The sequence below is a fragment of the Gopherus flavomarginatus genome, chromosome 4, assembly GCF_025201925.1.
Source record: "Gopherus flavomarginatus isolate rGopFla2 chromosome 4, rGopFla2.mat.asm, whole genome shotgun sequence".
NCBI lineage: Eukaryota > Metazoa > Chordata > Testudines > Testudinidae > Gopherus > Gopherus flavomarginatus.
The window spans coordinates 126,582,777-126,600,033 of record NC_066620.1 but is presented as its reverse complement, the minus strand read 5'-3'; the positions used below and the strand labels follow the sequence as shown (position 1 = coordinate 126,600,033).

Genomic DNA, 17,257 nt, shown 5'->3' with positions numbered 1-17,257 from the left:
GCATAATAACCTTCCCCCATGCTCTAGTAAGAGAAGTTGTATACTCGGCACTGAGGGAGGGAGGTTAACATATGCAGCATTATATTTTCCAGTAACACATTTTGTTGACAAGGTTTCCCTTCAAAATGCTCCCCTGGGCAGATTCAGACTGATAGAAGGTCACCACTTAAACTCTTTTTAATCTAAAACTCAGATTTCCAATTTTCGTTGCCATCTATGGAGCTCCAATTTTGCTTGCTCAAGCTCTTCAACCTTTGTAGTTTCTATAGTTAAAACAGTTTAAAGGACAGTTTCTCTCCACTAAAATTCTATGAAATCCCAGAAGACAGAGTAAAGCAAATTCAAAAGATAAGTCTCATGGTTTATAAGAAAGGGGATGAGGCAAGGCATCATACTGAATGAAGGACAAAATGTCAGCCTAGATTTTTAATGAGTACAATTTCAACATAGATAAATCCTGAAGCTTGTCTATTTAAAAAAAACTACCTGAACCAAATAGAAAAATATTATAGTTGTGAGCTAAAGCCACAAAAATGTCTGTGTTCATAGTTAAAACTAAGGAGTAAACTTTTGCCATATTGTTTAGGGATTTATATATGTTGAAACTGTACTCATAAGCCTAGATTTTTAATCTTTTGAGTTTGCTTTACTCTGCCTTTGGGATTTCTGTAATTTAATACACATTAAGGTAACAGGAAAACATTCCATGTATGTTGAGGCTTCACAACTTGAACTTGTTAGAGAAACAATTTTCAACATGGTCATTGACAAACATGGCTTAAGAGTTGTAAGAGTTATAAAGTGTGTAAACAATGTTCAGAAACCAGGTCAGAGTCCTGCAATTCATATAGCCTATATAGAATGATTTTTATTTTGTTTATTAAAATTCTATTCATGCTGGACCCTCAAACCATGCTATCTGTGATTAGTAATGAGAAGGAATGTTTCTTGTTTAGATCACCAGTTAAAATCCAGAGTAGGCTAACAATAAAATAAAATAAAATAAATAATGGCTATTTGGTGATATTTGCCAAATAGTTCCTCAAAATGTGTTTCACAAATCACCAGTGGTGTATGGAGTCTTTCCTGATGATCTGTTGAATTAAACAAGAAGACTGAGATGAGAGGTGGCCCAGTCTGCAAATATAGAAAAGAGGACTACTGAAAAAATTTCAGTCTTATCTCTAGTAGTCACCCTCACCACAAAAAACCCCCTACAGGGTGGAGTGGAGAGGGAGGAGGAGGAATGGGTGTCTCCTCTTTTTTGGCTTCTTTAAAATGCAAAAAGAAGATATACTTACTTTTCACATTAGAAGTTCAAAGATCTTTTCTACCCCAGGAAAACTCCATGAACCACTGAAGAATAGTTATCTTTACTTCCAAGGAACTTAAACTTGATTGAGAAGAAAAGTGATTTTTACACTGATACTCATTCACACGCTGACTTTATTTAAAATTCTGTTTTTGTTAACACCCAATAAAATGCTGAAAAAAGCTATTTAAAAAAAACCCACAAGATTCAAACCCCCTTCACCTCTTTAATTAAGAAAACTGCCTATCAACCTCTCTGCATTCTCCAAACAACACCTTCAACAAAAAGATTATATTTCCAATATTTCAAAAGTTAAAACACTTATTTATATTATAAAAACAAAAAAACACAATCTTAATTTTTCCCTACTGCAGAACTTTAATACAATTTTTTTTGAAATTATTACATATGTATTTCAAAGCAAACAGCCTGCAACCCTGAATGTTGATAGACATCTGGTTAGGACCCTCTTTTTCCCTCTACTGTACTTTTCCAGCTATAGATGGTTACTAGCTCATCATTTTACACACGAAATAGTATAAGAAACCTTGGTAACATATACTTGTTTATTTTAAAGCTGGTGTTCAAATAAATTTGCACCAGCAACATTAACATTTCACCGCTTACACAGTCAAAAAAAAGGGTAGTTTGAACTTTTTCCTTTAATCTAGGATACTCACCAATTTTGCTTTAATTGCCCCAGAATCAACACTCTGGCCTGTCTTGGCATGCAACTGAAGCTGAATGGCATGGAGTTGCAAAAGCTGATCATGCACCTCTTTTTCCAATACTACTTTCTCAGCCTGAGTTTCTGTCAGTTCAGATTTCAGGTCCACTAGCTGCGCCTGGAAGATATCATGAGTCCAACAATGAGTGAAATTATTCAAATTTTGTTTCTCATTATTATAATATGGTGTCACATTCTACACTATAAAGGTTTCAGTCATACAGGTAAAATAAAGATGGAATTGGATTCTTTCCATGGGTGTCTCATACCCCTCCAAGGATTCCTCTGTTTACAACACATTTTCTTCTCCAACTCTCAGCACACAAACACAAATCACTCTTCTGAAGATTGGATGGAACTTCCTTCATAATCCATTACAGATTAACAAGAAAAGGAAGCCTCTGCATAAATTCCTATATAGACTTCCATGAATGAAAAGCACATATCCACAGAGATCTTAATAAGACTACACAAATTTTTTCTGATACTGAAAATTTCAAATTATAGGACAAATCACAGCCTCCCTGCCTTCAACAGAAAATATTTGTTGGTAAGGCAAGCCAGGATTTGCCCTAAATGCCAAGAAAACCTGAGTAATTTTTAAAAACTTGTTCTAGGATGAATAGGATTCTGCAAAAGAAATCTACTTCTACAATGAAGTGGTTTTTAAAATCCTTTTCTAAATAAAAAGTTTGTGACTTATTTGCAAAACCATATCACCCTGTCTAATAAATAGGCATTATTGATGTCTCTGTGGTGGATACTCTACTCTCAAACAGAAAAAATAATAGTTCAACAAGATGTTTAAAAGACAGCATCAATGAGCAGATTATTTCTTTTTTAAGGTCTTAACATCAAAGAGCCTAATACAGCTGCCCTCACAATTTTGCCATAGACCTAGAGAAGCAGGGCTGGGCTTTACCTCAGTGACATTTGCCTACACCAGGGCAGCGGGAAGCGGCATAGGCGAGGGATGTACTGTTTGCGGTTTCCCGCTGCCCCAATTGGCCTGGGACAGCGAAACACGGCTAGCAGGAGCCGCAATTGGCTGAACCTGCTGGCGCAGCACGTAAACGAACTGTCCCGGCCCGCCAGGGTGCTTACCCTGGCGAACCGCATGCCAGAGGTTGCGACCCCTGGCCTACACCATACTCCTTTTTAATGTATCCTAACTACTAATGTAATAAAATTTATTTTTGAAATATTCTTTTGCATTTTAACTCTAAGACTGAAGTCCTATTTATTCAAAAACAGGTAAATCACAGGCAGTGAAATTTTCATATATTGCTCTACCAATGTCCAGCTACAAATGTTGCACTTGACCTATAAAATACAATTCTAACAGCAGGAGGTTAGGTCATACAATCAATCTATTAAATCCTTGTTTCCTCTGTTCAGATAGCCAATCAGTAAGAATTGTGGCTATTGGTTCCACGATGTGGACTTAAGTCCTTTAGGAACCATACTGAAGTTTGGATAAAGGGCAGTGTCATAACCTAGTCCCAGATTTGGACCTTAGCGTCCAAAATATGGGGGTTAGCATGAAAACCTCCAAGCTTAGTTACCAGCTTGGACCTGGTAAAGCTGCCACCACCCAAAAAATTAGAGTGTTTTGGGGCATTCTGATCCCCCCAAACCTTCCCTGGGGACCCCAAGACCCAAATCCCTTGAGTCTCACAACAAAGGGAAATAAACCTTTTCCCTTCCCCCCTCCAGGTGTTCCTGGAGAGATGCACAGAAGCAAGCTCCGTGAATCTAAACAGAGGGATTCCCCCCTCCCCGTTTCCAGCCTTGGAAAACAGAAGTACCGAGAGCTAATCTCTCTTCCCCCCTCACCCAGAGGGAATGCAAAGTCAGGCTAGTAAATCTAACACACACAGATTTCCCCCTGACTTCTTCCTCCCACCAATTCCCTGGTGAGCACAGACTCAATTCCCTGGAGTTCCCCACTAAAGAAAAACTCCAACAGGTTTTAAAAAGAAAGCTTTATAAGAAGAAAGAAAAATACATAAAAATGGTCTCTCTGTATTAAGGTGACAAATACAGGGTCAATTGCTTAAAAGAAATATGAATAAACAGCCTTATTCAAAAAGAATACAATCCAAAACACTCCAGCAACTATACCCAGGTAAATACAAAAGAAAACAATAGAAACCTTCCTGCCTTACTATATTTGTACTTACAATTTCGAAACAGAAGATTAGAAAGCAGGAAACAGAAATCCTCTCATAGCCGAGAGAGAGACAGACAGAAGACCCCAGAACAAAAGACTCACACACAAACTTCCCTTCACCCAGATCTGAAAAAGTCTGGTTTCCTGATTGGTCCTCTGGTCAGGTGCTTCAGGTTACTTTTTTTTCAGGTGAAAGAGACATTAACCCTTAGCTATCTGTTTAGGACAGGCAGTAAATAAGGGTGGGCAGTAAATAATGCACGACCACACACTGAATAAGAAGAATAAAAAATATTAAATAGCTATTGATTTAGTGAGCACTGTTCATCCCAATGAGGTTCTGGGGGAAATAGTATTTGATCATTGTGATAAATAGTTCAGTTTCCCACAATATCTTGGAGAAACTTTATAGAAGTCTATTGCATTGAATGCAACATTTATGTATTATTGCAGGATTGAAGGTAACTTCCCAGGAGGTTCGGGGGAGGGGGTATGAGGTGGAGACATGGTCAATACAAACCTTGGGAAGAGTTATGAGCTTCAAAGGAGTATTTTAAACAATGTGCCCAACAAGAAGGAACTTCTGGGACAAAGTTAAGTGGGTTTCCTATTCAATACCTAGAGGGAGGTGATTTCAAATTCCTACCTCCAGACCCAACCTTTTGAAGCTATTCCTGAGGAGGGAACCTGTTCCTGGTATCTGAATATCAAAGGCTGAAGCTGTATAAAGGAGAAACTGACTTATTCATGGTTGTTCTTGTTATGAACTTGGAACCACAGAAAAACCTGTGTGGGATCTGAAGGACTGAATGCCTACCAGACCCCTTGTTGGAGCTCGGGGTGATCTCTGATAAGCTAATTATCCTTCGTGTAGGTTCTTTTTTTTTTTTTTTAATATGTTTTCTCTGTAATGCTTTTACTTTAAGAATAAATGTGCTTGCTTAGAAAGAGTTGCGAGTAAACTACGGTGGGCAATAACACAGTTTATAGCCCCAGTGCAGACACTGGCTGTTTAGGCCATCTGGCTTGCTGGGAATAACCTAGTACAAGCAGGGAACTGTGAAGCCTAGAAAAACCCTGGTCAAGAGGGAGAGAGAGACATGGGTCTCCGCCCAAGAGAGGTGACAGCAGAGAAGCCAGAAATTTTAAGTCCTGCCCTTGGTGGACCACAGAGGGGGAATACAAGTGCAGTTACTCTGAAATTGCAAAGATCTTGCAATTAAAGGCTGTATCAGAATGCATATACAAAAAGGGGCTGAGTTAAGCTTACATGCACAACCTTACCAATCTTTTAATACAGTTTTTTAAAAATATATATATTACAAATTACATGTCAAAGGAAAAGTGTCATATCATGTTATGAAAGGCACCTATGACTGTCATGGAATTTTCAGAGGAGCCAATCAGGAGTAGCGGCAACAAAAACACAACAACATGTACTGGATGACAAACAGAATGTTTAGTTTTAAGATCAAAACAGTGTGGGAGAAGCCATTTGAACAACTATAATGATAAAACAGCAGGTTTGATCCTGGAGTCACAAAGAAGGGGTTACTTTATATATTTATTAATCATATCAAATCATTTATGTAATCTGCTGATTCAGCCATATAAGGATGCAGTGAAGAGCTCTAAATGATTGGGAATTCCACTGCCAAATCTTTATTTTCCTTAAATTGCAAATGTACTGCAAGTACACCTCTACCCCGATAAAACGCTGTCCTCGGGAGCCAAAAAAATCTTACTGTGTTATAGATGAAACCGCGTTATATCAAACTTGCTTTGATCCGCCGGAGCACACAGCCCTGCTCCTCCCGGAGTGCTGCTTTACCGTGTTATACCCGAATTCGTGTTATATCGGGTCATGTTATATCAGGGTAGAGGTGTATAGTGTATTTTTGTGCATCAAGAAATCTCATTAACTTCCTTGGTGCACAATGCAGTTAATGATAGGCATTAAGTACCTGTATTTTGACATATTAACATATATCCTGCTGCATATTTTCTAACTGCAGTATTTACAGGAATAAACCTATCTTCTGTTTGTTAAACTTCTTTTAGCTTGTCACAGTAGGAACTGTTGTGGTTTCCTCTCTATGAAGTAAACTTGTGTACTCACAACTAAACTGAGGAATGTATAAAGGAAACCAGTGAAGTACGCTGTGGCACAAAACAGGCATATCACAGCATTAAAAAATTACAAGACAATTTACTAGCAATATTTTGCCTGGTATCGGTTTCTCTTTCATAGCAATAGGAGCTCAGGAATATGGAGAGCACACCTCTTAAAGCAAACAAGTATGGCTAAGCAAATTTTCGCTTGCTATCATTTTCACCCTTGACAAACAAGCTGCCTAAAATATATATAACTTATTGGACAGAAAAATCAAACATTTTTAAAGGATACTAAAACTTTCCACTATTTTAACCTTATTAAGATGAGTATCACAGCAAGCTATTATCAAGGTAGTCAGGCAGCATAGGTCCCAGCAACAATTGTTAGTTAAAAAAACAAATATATTCATATTACAATGAACTAAACCAACTGGAAGAAATATTTAGAGATCTAATATTGCTGATCCAACTGAGAAACAAATATGTGAAGTGCTGCAATCCATCAATACTAGAGGCAGTCAAGAATTAAAATGGCAACAACATTATTAAGGGCTAACATGCCATGCAAGTGATGGGAGGTGCCACTCTGAATACTATTTACACTAAGGGCTTGTCTACATCAGAAAATTGCAGCGCTGGTGAGGGAGTTACAGCGCTGCAACTTAGGAGGTGTACACATCTGCAGGGCACCACCAGCGCTGCAACTCCCTGTTTGCAGCGCTGGCCGTACTCCCGTTTTGTCTCGGGTGTAGAGGATCCAGCGCTGGTGATCCAGCGCTGGTAATCAAGTATAGACACTTACCAGCGCTTTTCTTGACCTCCGTGGAATAAGCAGGTATCCCAGCATACCTGAGGAAGCCTCTGGTAATCAAGCTGGTCTCCTTCCCCGGTTTGCTCTCGCGTTCCCCGAACCCCGAGCAAGCAGGTCTCCTTCCCTGCGGTTTGCAGGGTGGTTCGGTGAACGCGAGAGCAAACCGCGGCGAAGCTGGTCTCCTTCCCCGGTTTGCTCTCGCGTTCCCCGAACAAGCAGGTCTCCTTCCCTGAGGTTTGCTGGGTGGTTCCGGGAACGCGAGAGCAGACCGCGGCGAAGCTGGTCTCCTTCCCCGGTTTGCTCTCGCGTTCCCCGAACAAGCAGGTCTCCTTCCCTGCGGTTTGCAGGGGGGTTCCGGGAACGCGAGAGCAAACCGGGAAAGGAGACCAGCTTCGCCGCGGTTTGCTCTCGCGTTCCCCGAACCACCCTGCAAACCGCAGGGAAGGAGACCTGCTTGTTCGGGGAACGCGAGAGCAAACCGCGGCGAAGCTGGTCTCCTTTCCCGGTTTGCTCTCGCGTTCGCCGAACCACCCTGCAAACCGCAGGGAAGGAGACCTGCTTGCTCGGGGGTTCGGGGAACGCGAGAGCAAACCGGGAAAGGAGACCAGCTTCCCCGCGGTTTGCTCTCGCGTTCCCCGAACCTCCCTTGAAGCCGCCCAACAGCGCTGCAGTGTGGCCACATCTAACACCACTTGCAGCGCTGGTTGCTGTAAGTGTGGCCACTCTGCAGCGCTGGCCCTATACAGCTGTACTAATACAGCTGTAACAACCAGCGCTGCAAAATTTTAGATGTAGACATGGCCTAAGAAATTGACTCACTTCTTCCAACGCTTATCAGCAGTGGTTCACGCTGAATTGGAGCAATAAAAAGTCTAACACCTATTGTAAACAGGACAAAACCCATGTTTAGCACCATTACAGAAAGCATAGAAGGAAGACAATGCGGTTATTGGATTGGGCACTGGACACTAAGTATTGGGCTAACTTGGTTCCCAGTGAAGTCAGCGGTAGTTTTACCACTGCCTTCAATGGGAGCAAGTTAGGCCAAATGCTGAATTCTTTTGGGAAAAAAAAAAACCCAAAAACAAAAAAACACTTTTCGGGTCTATTCTCAGCTCTGTTATTGACTCGTATAAACTTGGATAGGATACTTTGGCTAAGGCCCTAACTTCACTGAAATAAATCCAAATGTCTCATTTACTTCAGTAGGTAATGCATGAGGCCTTTAACCTCTCTGTGCCTCAGTTTCCCCAACTTCAAAATGGAAATGATACAAGTATTATGAGTATCCATGTGTAGAAAGGGCTAAGTATACTGTTATTAGTGCTGACAGAGATTTAATGATATTTCAGGGCTCAGGGAAGAACATCTGCCATTAGTAGACAATGGAAATTTCTGAACTATAAATACTGCATGTGTTTCAGTTTGATGGTCACCCCTAAAAGCACTTTAACTGCTATTCCAAAAAAACCTACACCTCTGCAAGGTTAGAGCTTTCTAAAGCATCTGTGAGCAACATTCTGTTTCAGAATGAGTTACTGATTTAATCACTGTCACGACTTTGACCTACATCAATCTACTTTTTAACTCTGAAATGCCAGTATCCTATTTTAGTTAAACTGCAGGTCCACATCATCAGCATCATCAAGAATGGAATGGTCTAAGTGACTCTGCAATAAGGCAATGACCCAGAAGAACAAAAAAAATAGTTAAGTTTCTGGTAAGTCTATGGTTGTTTTGTTTTGTTTTGTTTTGGGGCTGGGGACATACTTTTACTGTTTGCCAGAAATTAAGCAGCACTTCTTAAAAAGGCATTTACAGCTACAAGATATAAATGAAAATTTATCCCATTGAAAATATTCTTAAAGTTTTAAAAATGACAATTTTGCCTATTGTGCACAGGGAACAAAATCATCTCAGAATTAAAAGACTAGTGTTTAAATACATTCTGAGCTATTTTGCAAAGGATTCAAAAACATTGTTGGAAAAATTCAAAGCCTGCTTCTCTAGACAACACAATTCAGACAGAAATTGTTCTATTTTTTATAAAATGGGTTTCTTTAGTTACTATTTTCAAACATTTATAAGATAACATCAACAAATCATCTTAGTATAAATGCATTTTCTGAAGTGGAAAAATAGTCAAATTGCCAATGTTCTAATTAATTATTTTAATTTCTTTGATGATTATATTTCAAATTGTTGTATAGTTCCATAAGCATTTTACCAAGAAAGGAGGTGGGGCTTTATAAAAATGCTAGCATTATTTAGTCAACTCTGCAGTTCTTTTTTGATTTATTATTGGATATTCTGTGTCAACTCCTCATATCTAGACCTCTCAGGAGATCAATTTAGGAGCATCCAATTCATTTTTTCCTAGCAAGGTAAGTGTCAAAAAAATTAAACTTGACTGAAAATTATTACTTATTTGTATTACCATAGCACATAGGAGCCCTAGTTATGGACAAATCCCCATTGTATTTTGTACAGCATCTAGTACAAAGACAGAGAGAACTTACAATCTAAGGTCTTGTCTACACTGGCACTTTATAGCACTGCAACTTTCTCACTCAGGGGGGTGAAAAAACACCCCCCCAAGTGCAGCAAGTTTCAGCGCTGTGAAGTGCCAGTGTAGACAGTGCACCAGTGCTGGGAGCCATGCGCCCCTCATGGAGGTGGGCTTTTTAGAGCGCTGGGAGAGCTCTCTCCCAGTGCTCTGCCATGACTACACAAGCCACATTAAATAACCTTGACAGTGTAGACTAGCCCTAAGACTATGTCTACACTTAAATTGCTACAGCAGCACTTCAGAGTAGACACTCACTACAGCAATAGGAAGGATTCTCCCCTTGCTGTAGTTAATCCACCTCCCTGAGAGGTGATAACTAGGTTGATGGAAAAATTCTTCCATCGGCCTAGTGCTGTATACACCAGGAGTTACGTTGGTTTAGCTGCATAGCTCAGGGGTGCAGATTCTTCACCCCTAAACAATGTAGGTGACCCAGCTAACTTGTCAGTGTAGACCTGGCCTTAAAATTAGATAAGAGACAATAGATGGATGCAGATAATAGATGGATGCAGATAAGTACAAGAAAACAATGAAACAATATTGGTCAGCATAATACGCAGTGATCTCAGTACACAAGCAGACTAAATGTTGTCAAATTTTTTGTAGGCATCACAGCAAAAGAGTTTTAAGGAGGGATTTGAAGGAGGATAGATAGCTTTAAGGGTATCTGTGGGGAATGCCTCACAAGTGCCGTACTTGAACAGCTCAATGGGACGAAGTCGGAGGGCCCGGACAATCTCCATCCGAGGATATTAAAGGAACTGGCGCGTGAAATTGCGAGCCCGTTAGCGAGAATTTTTAAGCAATCGATAAACTCGGGGGTTGTGCCGTATGACTGGAGGATTGCTAATGTAGTTCCTATTTTTAAGAAAGGGAATAAAAGTGATCCGGGTAATTATAGGCCTGTTAGCTTGACGTCTGTAGTATGTAAGGTCTTGGAAAAAATTTTAAGGGAGAAAGTAGTTAAGGACATAGAGGTCAATGGTAATTGGGACGAATTGCAACACGGATTTACTAAAGGTAGATCGAGTCAAACCAATCTGATCTCCTTCTTTGAGAAGGTGACGGATTACTTAGATAAAGGAAATGCGGTAGATATAATTTACCTAGATTTCAGTAAGGCGTTTGACACGGTTCCGCATGGGGAACTGTTAGTTAAATTGGAAAAGATGGGGATGAATATGAAAGTTGTAAGGTGAATAAGGAACTGGTTAAAGGGGAGACTCCAGCGGGTCGTGTTGAAAGGTGAACTGTCAGGCTGGAAGGAGGTCACTAGTGGAGTCCCTCAAGGATCGGTTTTGGGACCGATCTTATTTAACCTTTTTATTACTGACCTTGGCACAGAGAGCGGGAATGTGCTAATAAAGTTTGCGGATGACACAAAGCTCGGGGGTATTGCTAACACGGAGAAGGACAGGGATACTATTCAGGAAGATCTGAACCACCTTGTAAACTGGAGTAATAGAAATAGGATGAAATACAATAGTGAAAAGTGCAAGGTCATGCACTTAGGCATTAATAATAAGAATTTTAGATATACGTTGGGGGCGCATCAGTTGGAAGTGACAGAGGAGGAGAAGGACCTTGGGGTATTGGTTGATAGCAGGATGACTATGAGTCGCCAATGTGATACGGCTGTTAAAAAAGCAAATGCGATTTTGGGATGCATCAGGCGAGGTATTTCCAGCAAGGATAAGGAGGTGTTAGTACCGTTATATAAGGCATTGGTGAGACCCCATCTGGAATACTGTGTGCAGTTCTGGTGTCCCATGTTCAAGAAGGATGAATTCAAACTGGAACAGGTTCAGAGACGGGCTACTAGGATGATCCGAGGAATGGAAAAACTGCCTTATGAAAGGAGACTTAAAGAGCTTGGCTTGTTTAGCCTGGCCAAAAGAAGGCTGCGGGGGGATATGCTTGCTCTATATAAATATATTAGGGGGGTTAACGTGAGGGAGGGAGAGGAATTATTTAAGTTTAGTACTAATGTAGGCACGAGGACGAATGGGTATAAACTGGATATTAGGAAGTTTAGACTTGAAATTAGACGAAGGTTTCTAACCATTAGGGGAGTGAAGTTCTGGAACAGCCTTCCGAGGGAAGTAGTAGGGGCAAAAGACTTTTCTGGCTTTAAGACAACGCTTGATAAGTATATGGAGGGGATGTTATGATAGGATCGTTAATTTGGGCAATTGATCTTGGGTTACCACCAGATAGGTCTGCTCAATGGTCTGCGGGGAGATGTTGGATGGGATGGGAACTGAGTTACTGCAGAGAATTCCTTCTTGGGTGCTGGCTGGTGAGTCTTGCCCACATGCTCAGGGTTTAGCTGATCGCCATATTTGGGGTCGGGAAGGAATTTTCCTCCAGGGAGGATTGGCAGGGGCCCTGGAGGTTTTTCGCCTTCCCCTGCAGCGTGGGGCACGGGTCGCTTGCTGGTGGATTCTCTGCAGCTTGAGGTCTTCAAACCAATTTTGAGGATTTCAATAACTCAGTCCTGGGTTAGAGGTTGCTATAAAATTGGATGGGTGGGGTTCTGTGGCCTGCCTTGTGCAGGAGGTCAGACTAGATGATCATATTGGTCCCTTCTGACCTATGAGTCTATGAGCATGGAAGAAAGCACACATTAACAAGTTAGCAATGGAGGTGACATCATGGGTACACTGGAGGTGGGACTCAACAGCTCAATACCAAATGAGCTAATAGATAGGGTGGGGATTGACTGTGATGGGCCTTGATAGTGTTTATAAACAGCTTATTTCTGATGTGACGGAGAAGAGGATGCCAGTGAAGCGATGCAAAGGGGCGTCACAATCAAAGCAATGGACTAGGAAAACGATCTTTGCAGCACCATTCTGAATGGATATGAGCAGGGCAAGACTGCATTGGTCAAGCCCAGAAAGTTGCAGTAATCGAGACAAGACTCTGAGTGGTTGGACATGAGTGTTAGCAGTATGGATGGATAAGAAAGGTCATATCTTACAAATGTTATGCAGAAAGAATCTGCAAGATTAAATATAACCTGGATTTGAGGAGCTAGAGAGGTCAAATATGACACCCAGGTTATGGGCCTGAGTGATAGGCAGGGTGCTCATGTTGTCCATAGTGATCAAGAAAGGAGGAAACAAGGAGGGCTTTGGGGAAGATTAGGAGCTCTGTTTTAAACACACTGAACTTCAGCTGACGGTTAGACATCCATGAGGAGAATCAAAGACACGGCCAAGAGGAGACAAGTCTGGAGAAGAGAGGTAGATCTGAGTGTTGTCATCACAGAGATAGTAGTTGAATTCAGGCTTGTGGATGACACTACCCAGAAATAGGATGTAGAGAGAAAAGGGAACATAGGATAGAGCTCTATGGAACCCCACAGAAAGTTGGGAGGGGAATGCTGGAAGGCTTCCAAGGACACAGGGAAGTTGGCTTTGTTCTACCTTAAGCTTTTATGCCATACACTAATTTCTAGTCTCACACCAAACTTCTGAACATAACCACCATATATCAAAGCGACTAAGATGCACTACTTAATGCTTCTGTGAAGTTTGTGACCACTGAGCTCTCAAATCATTGTAAGGGAAACTCATGTTAAGACATTTAATTCATTATAGAAGTACTGTGAATATCACCAAAACAAACATATATTAAAAAAGGTGAAACTTTTATTGGATAATGGAGACCATGATCAGACCAAAAAAAAAAAACATTTATTTTACAGTTTATTAAACATCAATAGTGTGCTTGACACTGTTAAAAAAAAGGAACTGTACATTACTTCAATAATGCTTCATGCAGATACAGGAGTCCATATATGTGGACTTTTTGCAGGATCAGGACACAAACCTGTTGGAATGCAGTTAAACACTTAAGATGTGTGTGAGTGGAGGGGAGGGGATTACTGTTTTTCACAGTAGCCTCTCCTCATGTAATGTATATCAAGTCTCAATTAACATCATTAAGTAATATGTAGTTTACAAATCCACATCTGATTTTGGCTATTAGTCTTCTGGCCTCTAGGCTATTGACACTACTTGTATCTTACTAAAAAAAAGTGTTTTAATCATATAAGCATGGCTCAACAAATCCTCTACTCCACATTCCAGCAGCAAGAATTAAACTTTTCCCAGAAACTGGAGGGTGGGGGATTCACCCACCAATTTCTGCAGAAACTAAATTTTCATGTAAGAACATTTCTAGTCTTGCAATTAGAAAATACACCTTCCAAACATGAACCAAGTGTAAACTAATATATAATACTGTCTTCCTGAGTGTGGAAAAAGAAATCTTAAAGCCACGTCTAGAGCTTCTGTTTTTCTGGGGTTATTCATTTCATTTATCACAATCTATTTTTAGCAATTGTTGAGTTCTCTGTAATATCCAGGACTTTCTATGAATAATCTCTTTATAATGCTCCCTAGTGCACTTTAACATGGTTGTGATGGGATATATAACCCTTTCCCTGTCAGCACAGGGTTTATAGAGGCTCTGTATGCGAAGGTAGGTTGGCAGGGAGGAGGGTTTTAAAAGGAGGAAGCTGCAGTCGGAAAAGGAGAATCCCCAGGAAAAGCCCCCCCCCCCCCCCCCCCCGTAAACGAAGTGAGCAGGCCCACAAAGGAGGGACTCAGAGGCTGGAGCCTGGACTGAGCCAATCCTGTGGTGGTAACTGGGCATCACAAGGAGCCTCAACCCAGCTAGACAGATGCCACATAGGCTCCTTTTACAGCAGTACTGTTTCAAACACAACTACATTAAAGTGCATTAGGGAACCTTCAGTACACACCAGCAGACTCTAAACAGACCAATTGAAGTACAACATGTTAGTGCATTTTAGAATTCAAATCCTTGTAGCCTGCATTAATGCTCTGCATAGACAAGCCCTTAGACACAAGGTGTTTCCAATGTTTACTAGACAAACCCCTTTTCAAAATTTTCGTACTAGGGTGGGTTTTATCAGTGTTTATAGGTTAAAACTGAAAAATCAGAAGCCCTTAGCCATGTTTCAAAAATCTCATGCTTAGCTGATCACCTGTAGACACCAGGAAGGGAATTCCCCCCACCCCTCTCGATGTAATTTGGGTTTTTTGTAGTCTTCCTCCTCTGAAACATTAGAAATTTCCACAGGCTAAAGAAGAGATGCTGGAGGAAGTAGACTAGTGCTCTGAGGTGGTACTGAGAATTCTCTCTCTCTGCTTTGCTGGTGGGTCTTGCTCATATGCTCAGGGTTTAATGGATTGCCATATTTAGGTCAGAAAGGAATTTTTCCACAGGTCAGATTGGCAGGATGTTGGGGAATTTTTGTCTTCCTCTGTAGCTTAGGGCATTGGTCACTTGCTAGGATCATCTGGGTATATCTCACTAAATCAACTCCTTGTCAGGACAAGAGCCTCAGGCACTGGAGCACCTCAGTCCTTTCTGTTCTCTGCCTGTAGCACACAATAGTTTAGGCTCCTGAGGTCTGTAATACTTCAATCTAAGTTTGGTTGTTGGGCATGGTGTAGGGGTGGCTGGGTGCTGTGTAGTGGCCTGTGATGTACAGGAGATCAGCACAGATGATCTGGTGATATCTTCTGGTCTTAAACTCTGAAAAGAGATATGAATTGCATAAGGCCCAAATCCTGACCCTATTATGCAGATCAAGCAGCAATGTTGTAAGCTGGGGAGTTCCTCCAGGGAATGAATCCTTCCCTTCCCCATTCCACTGCACATTACAATAGTGAACTGTTCTGTGCCTTCTACTGCAGTTTTATACAGGGCTTGCACAACACAAGGCAATACAAATTGTATAGCCTCCACATCTCTACATTTTTGTTTATGTCACACATTTTGTTATGGTTGGAATTTTTTGAAGGGAGAAGTGCTGGTTAACCTATTTTTTTCTTCAGAGGAACTACTATACTTCAGAAACAATACAGTTATTAATATGGGCTCAACTTGGAAATATACACAAGTACTAAATAAATTCAACATATATCAGCACTTGAAAAAAAATATACTTCCTACCAGTCAGAGGCCTACACTTAACAAAGGCAGATACAAGAAATGAGTGTGGTCAGGCTCCACTAAATAACACCCTGAGGCAATGTGTTCAGCAGAAGCATACCCCAAAGATGCTGGGATTTTTAGTGTACCTAGTCTGCCTGAGGGCTTCATCTTTGGATCAGCCTGTGACTAATAGTTACCTGATACATTTCAAAGTGTCACCTTCCTCTACTGGCTGGAAGAGAACTCTTTTCTCTATATTCTTCATCCAGAGTCACCTAGGATCTAAGAGGGATCTCCACTACTCTACCCTTCTCCCAAGTCTGCCACAAAAAAAACCACAGTGGAAACTACTCTATTCCTTCCTCAGCCTCAATTATTTGAGTCCTCTTTCCCAGTGAATACCTCCAATACCTACCTCTGTTTGCTACCTTCTCAGGAAATACAGTATGAAAATGACATGATTTGCTCTAAAAAACTGACCAGAGTCTTGTTAATTGTACTCTGTTCCTAGCAAAGATAGATGCAGCAGGAGCCACGCACAAGCTGTCTGTAGCCTCAGAAAGATAAACACTATACCTTTAAAATAATAACCGGTAAAAAAAATTTTTTTAAAAAAACCTTAGGCTCCCCAACTTTCCAGAGAATGCTTTCCATTTTGCACAAGTGAATAAGTGAATGGATTTTTTTAAGCCCTGATTTACACAATATCATGACATCTATAAATAACATTTGTGTCCTGATTATCATAACCACATAAAAGAATAGGACAAACTTTATTTTACGATGGTGTTTCAGTAATTTCAAACTGTTAAAACATTCAGTTAAAGTTTCACACAGGAGCTCCACCATTCTTGTAACCCCAAGAAGAACATAAAGAACATGCTACACCTATACAAACAGCTGTATTAAATACAAATATTTTAGACCACTGCGGCTAAATATTAAGGACCTAAATTAATGCTATAATCCAAACAAAAACAAAGATAAAGTTGAATTGAATTGTCCTTTAGCTTTAATAACATTTAAGTAAAAGTACTTCATACAAATACAATAGATGGCAGTGAACGTACCCTTAACTTCTGACTCACTTTGGCTCAATTTAAATATATTTCCATACACAATGAAAAATGGTATGTGAGAACTAGTACTAATTTTCTTATTCCTCAGGTCCAGTCAAAAGTCCTGATGAAACATGCTGAAACATTGGTTGGAGGACTAAAGCGACAGACAGCATCAGTTTTGTCTGTTGTGCAGAAAACCCAGTCTAGACATATGACTTTTTGCAAGTTTTCACTCTTTTTCCCTTGTAGAACACTAATAACGAACAAGCTAACAATAAATATAAACTTCACACGGGTTGTTTTGGTAAATATAGGTCAGATATCACAATCTTATTTATAATAAATATTTTCCATTTCTACTGTTAGAATGGAAATACCTGTTCCTGCTGCAAGCTATTATCGTTGTGTGTTTATTTTGTTTTATGTACTGATTGCTGTCATTGTTTTGTACATAATTGTAGTTTTACTCTGGACTTGACTATATCATATTATTTGTACTTATTTATAAAAATA

At 40.4% G+C, this 17,257-nt stretch overlaps 1 protein-coding gene across 2 annotated transcripts in view; it reads right to left on the bottom strand.

The window, feature by feature from the left end:
* Positions 1-17,257, bottom strand: part of GOPC (golgi associated PDZ and coiled-coil motif containing) — a 47,868-nt gene that overhangs the window by 22,877 nt on the left and 7,734 nt on the right. For both annotated transcript variants that reach the window (XM_050949753.1, XM_050949754.1), the window contains exon 2: positions 1,993-2,157. In XM_050949753.1, coding sequence (XP_050805710.1) covers positions 1,993-2,157 — 165 coding nt within the window. The remainder of the gene's footprint in view (positions 1-1,992; positions 2,158-17,257) is intronic.